This window comes from Salvelinus alpinus, chromosome 4 (assembly GCF_045679555.1).
Source record: "Salvelinus alpinus chromosome 4, SLU_Salpinus.1, whole genome shotgun sequence".
Lineage (NCBI taxonomy): Eukaryota > Metazoa > Chordata > Actinopteri > Salmoniformes > Salmonidae > Salvelinus > Salvelinus alpinus.
In genome coordinates, this window is record NC_092089.1 from 37,423,867 (window position 1) to 37,435,147 (window position 11,281).

At 43.4% G+C, this 11,281-nt stretch overlaps 1 protein-coding gene across 2 annotated transcripts; it reads left to right on the top strand.

Moving 5' to 3' along the window:
- The first annotated feature begins 324 nt into the window (after positions 1-324).
- Positions 325-10,479, top strand: LOC139573457 (BOS complex subunit TMEM147). 2 transcript variants are annotated; one of them, XM_071396922.1, is made up of 7 exons: positions 325-464; positions 741-857; positions 1,346-1,415; positions 1,814-2,016; positions 2,208-2,292; positions 2,457-2,578; positions 9,830-10,479. In XM_071396922.1, the coding sequence occupies exons 2-7, from the start codon at positions 781-783 to the stop codon at positions 9,948-9,950; spliced, it is 678 nt and encodes a 225-aa protein (XP_071253023.1). In that variant the 5' UTR covers positions 325-464; positions 741-780; the 3' UTR covers positions 9,951-10,479. The 2 variants fall into 2 exon arrangements, with proteins under 2 accessions (XP_071253023.1, XP_071253024.1); XM_071396923.1 differs by lacking the exon at positions 325-464 and adding an exon at positions 474-501.
- Positions 10,480-11,281: the final 802 nt, after the last annotated feature.

An 11,281-nucleotide genomic window follows, 5' to 3' on the forward strand; every position in this document is an offset into this window, starting at 1 on the left:
ACAATGCAGGAACTATTTACTCGTTGCATGAACAGCAGAAACCACCGAGTTTGTAAACCTTTTCATACTAAACGATCTTTGCAGAAACTGCCGAAGTCCTGGTCCTGCCTTGAAATTGTTACGGTTAACCATGACTCCGTTCTGTCATTCCGTCCATTTGCTTTACAAGAAGACCCTATTTGAGTTCCTGTTCTAATGCACAAGCAAACGAGGGGAACGATAGGTCGGGGAAATCAAGGGATAGCGGAATCATTTAAAGGTAGGATTTTGGTAGTTTCCGGGTCGTTACTAGTTACCCCAGCCACAAAGTTATAAACCCCGCCTATTAATTTTCTACGATATAGCCAATTTGGACTTTGTGGCTGTGGTAACTACTGGAAAACTAGTTTCCGTCATTCATCCAACGAGTTAGCAAACTAGCATTAGCATCTCAATAATCCCTCGGTCAACCTGAGTAAATACAGGTATTTCTGAATGATTCGTGCCGATCTTCATTTAGACGTGTGTTATTTATACGCATTTAACCTATCTAACAGATTTAAGTTTATAATGGTGGAATAAATATGTTAGACCTTGCACAGAATCAACATTTTGAGCGTGCAGGAAGAGAGGATGCTAGCAAGTAACGTTACTGTTAGATTATCTGCTCCAATGCTTCTTGAATAACTAACGTTAGCTAGCTAATATTGTGTCGATAATTGTTGCTAGCTAATAGCCATCATGTCTTCATTCATTCACAGACTCGTTGGAGGATTCGCCAGTGTTGGACTCCCTGGCAATATGACGCTATTTCATTTCGGGAATTGCTTTGCCTTGGCTTATTTTCCCTACTTTATAACCTACAAATGCAGTGGATTGTAAGTATCAGCACCTCTCATACTATATAAACTGCATTAGATTAATTTGTTAGTTGACCCCATACATTTAGCTACTGAACATGTCTTTTTGAATGATCTGTTCACTAACTAGTCACCCTTACTGGGCTCCTGAATTGCACAGCGGTCTAAGGCACTGCATCTCAGTGCAAGAGGCATCACTACAGTCCCTGGTTCGAATCCAGGCTGTATCACATTCGTCCGTGATTGGGAGTCCCATAGGGCGGTACACAATTGGCCCAGCTTCGTCCGGGTTTGGCCCGGTGTAGGTTGTCATTGTATATAAGAATTTGATCTTAACTGACTTGCCTAATTAAATTTAAAAATATTGTAGAGGGTGAAATGTAATCTACATGGAAATGTCATCAGATTGAGAGGAAGTCAGCCAATCCTAATCCTACCTCTAGGCAACCATGTGTCTGTATACTAGAATGTTTTGAACAATGTCTCTCTCTTGATCCCTATTGTAGATCAGAATACAATGCATTCTGGAGATGTGTTCAAGCAGGAGCTACCTACCTATTTGTGCAGCTATGCAAGGTGAACATTGACTGCCCAAACTGTCTGTTTTCTGAAAAGCAATAAAAGTACCATCATTCTGTCAAAGGAACTGATGATCACATTGGGATGCAGACTAAAAACTGCTTGATTACTAATGTAGCCTGCTAGTTATTAGTTAGTACTAGTTAATATGTATCCTACTAGGGCAGCAGGTAGCCATCGGTTTGTAACCGAAAGGTCACTGGTTTGAATACTCGAGCCAACAAGGTGAAAAATCTGTCAATGTGCTCTTGAGTAAGGCAATTAACCCTAATTTGCTACAAGGGTGCGGTACAACTATGGCTGACCATGTAAAACAACATGTTTCACTGCACCTATCTGGTATATGTGACAATTTAAAAAAAAATGTTATTGCATTAACAATGTCTCTGTTCCAGATGCTATTTCTGGCCACATTTTTCCCTACATGGGAGGGAGGAGCTGGCGTGTATGACTTTGTTGGTGAGTTTATGAAGGCTACGGTGGACCTAGCTGACCTTCTGGGCCTGCATCTGGTCATGTCCAGGAACGCAGGAAAGGGAGAGTACAAGATCATGGTGGCAGCGATGGGATGGGCCACAGCAGAGCTCGTTATGTCAAGGTACATTCTCTTTCTCGATCTTTCTCTGTCCCCCTACGGTTTCTCTTTAAATCTCTTTGGGTGCATTCCAGATTCACATTAATTTCAGCGTAGATTATAGTCATTCACTACCCAAGCTCACTAGTGTAGTTGTCAGTAAGTTTAATTGCAATGGTGTCTCTTGTATTTAATCCTCTTGCCCTGTCATCCAGGTGTATACCTCTATGGGTGGGTGCCAGAGGCATTGAGTTTGACTGGAAGTACATACAGATGAGCTTCGACTCCAACATCAGCCTGGTAAATCCCCTTGCACTGACACTTATACTGCTGAATCAAATAGACATTTATTTTGACTTCCAATAAATACTTAGATAATGAATACTCATCAACATTACATTTCCTGTGGCGGGCTTAGAAGAAGTATAGTTTCGAAGGAAATTCGATGTCGTGTTCTATTTCAGGTGCACTATATCGCCATGGCAGCAGTAGTGTGGATGTTCACGCGGTACGACCTCCCGAAGAGCTTCCGTCTTCCTGTGACTGTACTGTTAGGGCTGTGTGTATACAAGGCCTTCCTCATGGAGTGAGTATCACATACTTCAACGTACCCAGGGAAGGGAACTGTGGAACTCCATACTGTAGAAATGGTCACCCTTACAGAGCTGGTTTTCAGCTCATAGTGCTCATCTGTTCTGGGGAGGGAACTGAAGCTTTTCTGTACACCACTACAGGTCATTATAAACACTGATAGCTACAGTTGTGTAATGGTCTGGATTAGAGGTCGACCGATTATGATTTTTCAACGCCGATACCGATTATTGGAGGACAAAAAAAGCCTATACCGATTAATCGGCCGATTTTATAAAAAAAAAAAAAATGTTTTATATATATACAGTGGGGAGAACAAGTATTTGATACACTGCCGATTTTGCAGGTTTTCCTACTTACAAAGCATGTAGAGGTCTGTAATTTTTATCATAGGTACACTTCAACTGTGAGAGACGGAATCTAAAACAAAAATCCAGAAAATCACATTGTATGATTTTTAAGTAATTAATTTGCATTTTATTGCATGACATAAGTATTTGATACATCAGAAAAGCAGAACTTAATATTTGGTACAGAAACCTTTTATTTGCAATTACAGAGATCATACGTTTCCTGTAGTTCTTGACCAGGTTTGCACACACTGCAGCAGGGATTTTGGCCCACTCCTCCATACAGACCTTCTCCAGATCCTTCTTGTTTCGGGGCTGTCGCTGGGCAATACGGACTTTCAGCTCCCTCCAAAGATTTTCTATTGGGTTCAGGTCTGGAGACTGGCTAGGCCACTCCAGGACCTTGAGATGCTTCTTACGGAGCCACTCCTTAGTTGCCCTGGCTGTGTGTTTCGGGTCGTTGTCATGCTGGAAGGCCCAGCCACGACCCATCTTCAATGCTCTTACTGAGGGAAGGAGGTTGTTGGCCAAGATCTCGCGATACATGGCCCCATCCATCCTCCCCTCAATACGGTGTAGTCGTCCTGTCCCCTTTGCAGAAAAGCATCCCCAAAGAATGATGTTTCCACCTCCATGCTTCACGGTTGGGATGGTGTTCTTGGGGTTGTACTCATCCTTCTTCTTCCTCCAAACACGGCGAGTGGAGTTTAGACCAAAAAGCTCTATTTTTGTCTCATCAGACCACATGACCTTCTCCCATTCCTCCTCTGGATCATCCAGATGGTCATTGGCAAACTTCAGACGGGCCTGGACATGCGCTGGCTTGAGCAGGGGGACCTTGCGTGCGCTGCAGGATTTTAAGCCATGACGGCGTAGTGTGTTACTAATGGTTTTCTTTGAGACTGTGGTCCCAGCTCTCTTCAGGTCATTGACCAGGTCCTGCCGTGTAGTTCTGGGCTGATCCCTCACCTTCCTCATGATCATTGATGCCCCACGAGGTGAGATCTTGCATGGAGCCACAGACCGAGGGTGATTGACAGTTATCTTGAACTTCTTCCATTTTCTAATAATTGCGCCAACAGTTGTTGCCTTCTCACCAAGCTGCTTGCCTATTGTCCTGTAGCCCATCCCAGCCTTTTGCAGGTCTACAATTTTATCCCTGATGTCCTTACACAGCTCTCTGGTCTTGGCCATTGTGGAGAGGTTGGAGTCTGTTTGATTGAGTGTGTGGACAGGTGTCTTTTATACAGGTAACGAGTTCAAACAGGTGCAGTTACTACAGGTAATGAGTGGAGAACAGGAGGGCTTCTTAAAGAAAAACTAACAGGTCTGTGAGAGCTGGAATTCTTACTGGTTGGTAGGTGATCGAATACTTATGTCATGCGATAAAATGCTAATTAATTACTTAAAAATCATACAATGTGATTTTCTGGATTTTTGTTTTAGATTCCGTCTCTCACAGTTGAAGTGTACCTATGATAAAAATTACAGACCTCTACATGCTTTGTAAGTAGGAAAACCTGCAAAATCGGCAGTGTATCAAATACTTGTTCTCCCCACTGTATATATGTCATACACACACACACATTTTTGTAATAATGACAATTGCAACAATACTGAATGAACAATGAACACTTTTATTTTAACTTAATATAATACATAAATACACACACAGCTCTGAAGTGACAATGATACTGAAGAGTCTGCTTAGGAGACAAATACACTCAACTGTTTGAATAAAAATAGAGTTTAAGTTACCTGTGATGAATGTTGAAAACAAAAACTGTCATTTCTATATGCAGGAAATCCTATTTTAATAATGGGCATGGTAAGAATTGACGACCAAAGTGCGAGTCATAATTCCCATGACACCTTCTAGCAAAATCTGAAAAGCGGTTCCTTCATTTATTCCATAGGATATTTTTAGATTCACTTAAAATAAGGTCTGTGTTTCGTGTAGGCTTACACCACCTTGCCAATTTTATAACTGTGTAGATATCCATAGGACAAGGTAACTCTGATCAATATTGGTTCAAATATAAGCGAAGATCATTTTTTTGTAGAGTGGATTTATGAAAATATGTTGACAAACGTTACCTTATCCTAGTGAGATTTACACGGGTATCAAAACGTCGAGGCGGTTTAAGCCTGCACGAAACACAGACCTTATTTGAAGTAGATCAAGACATTCTCTATGGAAGACATGAACGGCAAAATAACGAAGGAACCCCTTTCAAGTTCAGCCGCAAGTTATTACAGGAATTATAACGCGTCGACTATTTCTCTCTAAACCATATACCTTTGACTAATCCGGAAACTATCACCTCGAAAACAAAAAGTTTATTCCGTTCCGTATTTTATCTAACGGGTGGCATCCATGAGTCTAAATATTCCTGTTACATTGTGTAACAGTTTAACTTTAGTCTGTCCCCTCGCCCCGACCCGGGTGCGAATCAGGGGCCCTCTGCACACAGACAACAGTCACCCACGAAGCATCGTTACCCATCGCTCCACAAAAGCCGCGGCTCTTGCAGAGCAAGGGGAACCACTACTTCAAGGTCTCAGAGCAAGTGACGTCACCGATTGAAAGGCTATTAGCGCGCACCACCGCTAACTAGCTAGCCATTTCACATCCGTTACACTTGCACAACCTTCAATGTTATGTCATAATTACGTAAAATTCTGGCAAATTAGTTCGCAAAGAGCCAGGCGGCCCAAACTAAATCAAATCAAATTTTATTTGTCACATACACATGGTTAGCAGATGTTAATGCGAGTGTAGCGAAATGCTTGTGCTTCTAGTTCCGACAATGCAGTAATAACCAACAAGTAATCTAACCTAACAATTCCACAACTACTACCTTATACACACAAGTGTAAAGGGATAAAGAATATGTACATAAAGATATATGAATGAGTGATGGTACAGAACGGCATAGGCAAGATGCAGTAGATTGTATAGAGTACAGTATATACATATGAGATGAGTAATGTAGGGTATGTAAACATAAAGTGGCATAGTTTAAAGTGGCTAGTGATACATGTATTACATAAAGATGGCAAGATGCAGTAGATGATATAGAGTACAGTATATACATATACATATGAGATGAGTAATGTAGGGTATGTAAACATTATATTAAGTGGCATTGTTTAAAGTGGCTAGTGGTACATTTTTACATAATTTCCATCAATTCCCATTATTAAAGTGGCTGGAGTTGAGTCAGTATGTTGGCAGCGGCCGCTAAATGTTAGTGGTGGCTGTTTAACAGTCTGATGGCCTTGAGATAGAAGCTGTTTTTCAGTCTCTCGGTCCCTGCTTTGATGCACCTGTACTGACCTCGCCTTCTGGATGATAGCGGGGTGAACAGGCAGTGGCTTGGGTGGTTGTTGTCCTTGATGATCTTTATGGCCTTCCTGTGACATCGGGTGGTGTAGGTGTCCTGGAGGGCAGGTAGTTTGCCCCCGGTGATGCGTTGTGCAGACCTCACTACCCTCTGGAGAACCTTACGGTTGTGGGCGGAGCAGTTGCCGTACCAGGCGGTGATACAGCCCGACAGAATGCTCTCGATTGTGCATCTGTAGAAGTTTGTGAGTGCTTTTGGTGACAAGCCGAATTTCTTCAGCCTCCTGAGGTTGAAGAGGCGCTGCTGCGCCTTCTTCACAACGCTGTCTGTGTGGGTGGACCAATTCAGTTTGTCCGTGATGTGTACACCGAGGAACTTAAAACTTTCCACCTTCTCCACTACTGACCCGTCGATGTGGATAGGGGGGTGCTCCCTCTGCTGTTTCCTGAAGTCCACAATCATCTCCTTTGTTTTGTTGACGTTGAGTGTGAGGTTATTTTCCTGACACCACACTCCGAGGGCCCTCACCTCCTCCCTGTAGGCCGTCTCGTCGTTGTTGGTAATCAAGCCTACCACTGTAGTGTCGTCCGCAAACTTGATGATTGAGTTGGAGGCGTGCATGGCCACGCAGTCGTGGGTGAACAGGGAGTACAGGAGAGGGCTCAGAACGCACCCTTGTTGGGCCCCAGTGTTGAGGATCAGCGGGGTGGAGATGTTGTTACCTACCCTCACCACCTGGGGGCGGCCCGTCAGGAAGTCCAGGACCCAGTTGCACAGGGCGGGGTCGAGACCCAAGGTCTCGAGCTTGATGACGAGTTTGGAGGGTACTATGGTGTTAAATGCTGAGCTGTAGTCGATGAACAGCATTCTCACATAGGTATTCCTCTTGTCCAGATGGGTTAGGGCAGTGTGCAGTGTGGTTGCGATTGCGTCGTCTGTGGACCTATTGGGTCGGTAAGCAAATTGGAGTGGGTCTAGGGTGTCCGGTAGGGTGGAGGTGATATGGTCCTTGACTAGTCTCTCAGCCAGCTGGTCTGCGCATGCTCTGAGGACGTGGCTGGGAATGCCGTCTGGGCCTGCAGCCTTGCGAGGGTTAACACGTTTAAATGTTTTACTCACCTCGGCTGCAGTGAAGGAGAGCCCGCAGGTTTTGGTAGCGGGCCGTGTCAGTGGCACTGTATTGTCCTCAAAGCGAGCAAAAAAGTTTTAAAGCCTGTCTGGGAGCAAGACATCCTGGTCCGCGACGGGGCTGGTTTTCTTTTTGTAATCCGTGATTGACTGTAAACCCTGCCACATACCTCTTGTGTCTGAGCTGTTGAATTGCGACTCTATTTTGTCTCTGCACTGGGACTTAGCTTGTTTGATTGCCTTGCGGAGAGAATAGCTACACTGTTTGTATTCGGTCATGTTTCCGGTCACCTTGCCCTGGTTAAAAGCAGTGGTTCGCGCTTTCAGTTTCACGCGAATGCTGCCGTCAATCCACGGTTTCTGGTTTGGGAATGTTTTAATCGTTGCTGTGGGTACGACATCGTCAATGCACTTTCTAATGAACTCGCTCACCGAATCAATATATTCGTCAATGTTGTTGTTGGACGCAATGCGGAACATATTCCAATCCGCGTGATCGAAGCAGTCTTGAAGCGTGGAATCAGATTGGTCGGACCAGCGTTGAACAGACCTGAGCGAGGGAGCTTGTTGTTTTAGTTTCTGTTTGTAGGCTGGAAGCAACAAAATGGAGTCGTGGTCAGCTTTTCCGAAAGGAGGGCGGGGGAGGGCCTTATATGCGTCGCGGAAGTTAGTATAACAATGATCCAAGGTTTTACCAGCCCTGGTAGCACAATCGATATGCTTATAGAATTTAGGGAGTTTTGTTTTCAGATTAGCCTTGTTAAAATCCCCAGCTACGATGAATGCAGCCTCAGGGTGTGTGGTTTCCAGTTTACAAAGAGTCAGATAAAGTTCTTTCAGGGCCATCGATGTGTCTGCTTGGGGGGGAATATATACGGCTGTGATTATAATCGAAGAGAATTCCCTTGGTAGATAATGTGGTCGACATTTGATTGTGAGGAGTTCTAGATCAGGTGAACAGAATGACTTGAGTTCCTGTATGTTGTTATGATCACACCACGTCTCGTTAATCATAAGGCATACACCCCCGCCCCTCTTCTTACCAGAAAGATGTATGTTTCTGTCGGCGCGATGCGTGAAGAAACCAGCTGGCTGCACCGACTCCGTTAGCGTCTCTTGAGTTAGCCATGTTTCCGTGAAGCAGAGAACATTACAATCTCTGATGTCTCTCTGGAATGTTACCCTTGCTCGGATTTCATCAACCTTATTGTCAAGAGACTGGACATTGGCGAGTAGTATGCTAGGGAGTGGAGCGCGATGTGCCCGTCTCCGAAGCCTGACCAGGAGACCGCTACGTTTGCCCCTTTTACGGCGTCGCATAGGGTCGCCGGCTGGGATCAGATCCCTTGTATTGGGTGGAAGGCAAAACACTGGATCCGTTTCGGGGAAGTCATATTCCTGGTTGGAACGATGGTGAGTTGACGTTGCTCTTATATTCAGTAGTTCCTCCCGACTGTATGTAATGAAACCTAAGATTACCTGGGGTACCAATGTAAGGAATAACACATAAAAAACCAAAATACTCGGCGACCGAGTTGGCCGCCTCGCTTCGCGTTCCTTGGAAAATATGCAGTATTTAGTTTTTTTATGTGTTATTCCTTACATTGGTATTTTGTTGTATATGTTGCATATACCCTGACTCTGCGTGCAATGAACGCAAGAGAAATGACACAATTTCACCTGGTTAATATTGCCTGCTAACCTGGATTTATTTTCGCTAAATATGCAGGTTTAAAAATATATACTTGTGTATTGATTTTAAGAAAGGCATTGATGTTTATGGTTAAGTACACATTGGAGCAATGACAGTCATTGATTGATTGTTTTTTTATAAGATATGTTTAATGCTAGCTAGCAATTTACCTTAGCTTACTGCATTCGCGTAACAGGCAGGCTCCTCGTGGAGTGCAATGTAATCAGGTGTTAGAGCTTTGGACTAGTTAACTGTAAGGTTGCAAGATTGGATCCCGCGAGCTGACAAGGTTAAAAATCTGTCGTTCTGCCCCTGAAGCAGAACGTTCCTAGGCCGTCATTGAAAATAAGAATGTGTTCTTAACTGACTTGCCGAGTTAAATAAATTTGTAAAAAAAAAAAAACGGCGCCCAAAAATACCGATTTCCGATTGTTATGAAAACTTGAAATCGGCCCCAATTAATCGTCCATTCCGATTAATCGGTCGACCTCTAGTCTGGATGACCAACTCCTATTTTTCAAAAGAAACAATACATTATTGAAATGGTACTGAAAACAATGACGCCTCCAAGTTCATGTCATTATCCATCATAATTATGATGTTAGCAACAATCAGTTTCATGGTAGCCAACAACTGACATATTGGTATAAAACATAGCTACACATCCATCATAATAATTGTTCATAGACATCTACTCATTTTCTCCTCTGTCCTCTAACTTCTCTCAGGTTGTTTGTCCACGTGTTCCTGCTGGGGAGCTGGACAGCCCTCCTGGTGAAGGCGGTGCTCACTGGATCCATCTCCCTCTGTTCTCTCTTCCTCTTCGTCACACTGGTGCACAGCAACTGAGACTGGCTGGGAGCCCAACAAAGAGGGTCTTTAACACACACACAGGGCCTTTCAACCAGACTGCGCCTGTACAGATTAATTTTGTATCGCTCAGAAAGATGGCAGGAATATGAGCATTTGTGATTTCAGACTTTTTTTGTTATGATACTTATTTTTTTTAAGTGTATGATTTATTATTGTGCTGGAATTAGTACGGTAGATTGAGTATTTATAACAAGTGGATGAAAGTGGATGCCTCTTAAGCGTTGTAGTACAGTTACTAAACTACTTTGACATGTAAGCAGATGGTACAATACTGGTGTTACTCTGTGTGTGCTCAGCTGCATTGCTGTAGGTATGAAAGAGATTAACTTAATCTCATTCGACATGATGAAATACAAATGTTGGCACCCTTCTTGTCACATGACTTAAGCAGCATAATGGCTTATTTATGTTGTAAGATTACATGACATGGTAGCAGTGGGTTATGCTACTCTATGGAAACTTAATGAGGTGTGCGTGAATGGCCAATAAATGACTTCATATGCTACTTTTGATTTGTGCACAGTGTGCTTATTACACAAGATATACTATACAAAATCTAATTAAAACATTGTCTATCTACAAAAGGGAGGAGATGGAGGTCAAATTTGTACTCAACTTTGAGGTGTAGTTCAGACTCCTCATATGAGAGCTTTATGTATGGTGTGGTGTTGTAAGGAGAAGAAAATCACATTTTCACACCTGACTTGCACCCATACTGTTACTACAAACCCCATTATGTACTGTGGGGCCCAATTCTGCTGGTTTCCATGGTGACTTGGTGTCTGTATAGTAGTGGACTTGTCCTTGAATGATGAATACTCTTGTTGTGTCCAGATTCCCACACATATTGCCTTTCCAATCTGAAGAATTGGTGCTCCACATCTACCACCGGAATGCCACTTCTAATTCACTCCGGAGATAATAGATTGTTCCCCTTGTAGTTAGCCTTACAATGACCAGTCTAGTCTGTGTAGAAACCTTTTGACCAGTCTAGTCTGTGTAGAACCCTGTTGACCAGTCTAGTCTGTGTAAAAACCTATTGACCAATCTGTATAGAAACCTGTTGTCAATGGCAAGGTACACCTATTTGTAATGGTTGCAACATTAGGTGGGACGTCTCATTGTTGCATACCCTATAGCTGTGGGGAACAGATAGACAGTAAAAAGGTTTACAAATGCTCCTTCCTTTCTTGAATTGGGTTTACTGCTCCTGTGGGGGCCATCCATCCCATCTCAAGCCCTCTGGGGGACCTCAGGAGGCTGAAGATATTTGGCTTGTCACCTAAAACTCTCACAAACATTTACAC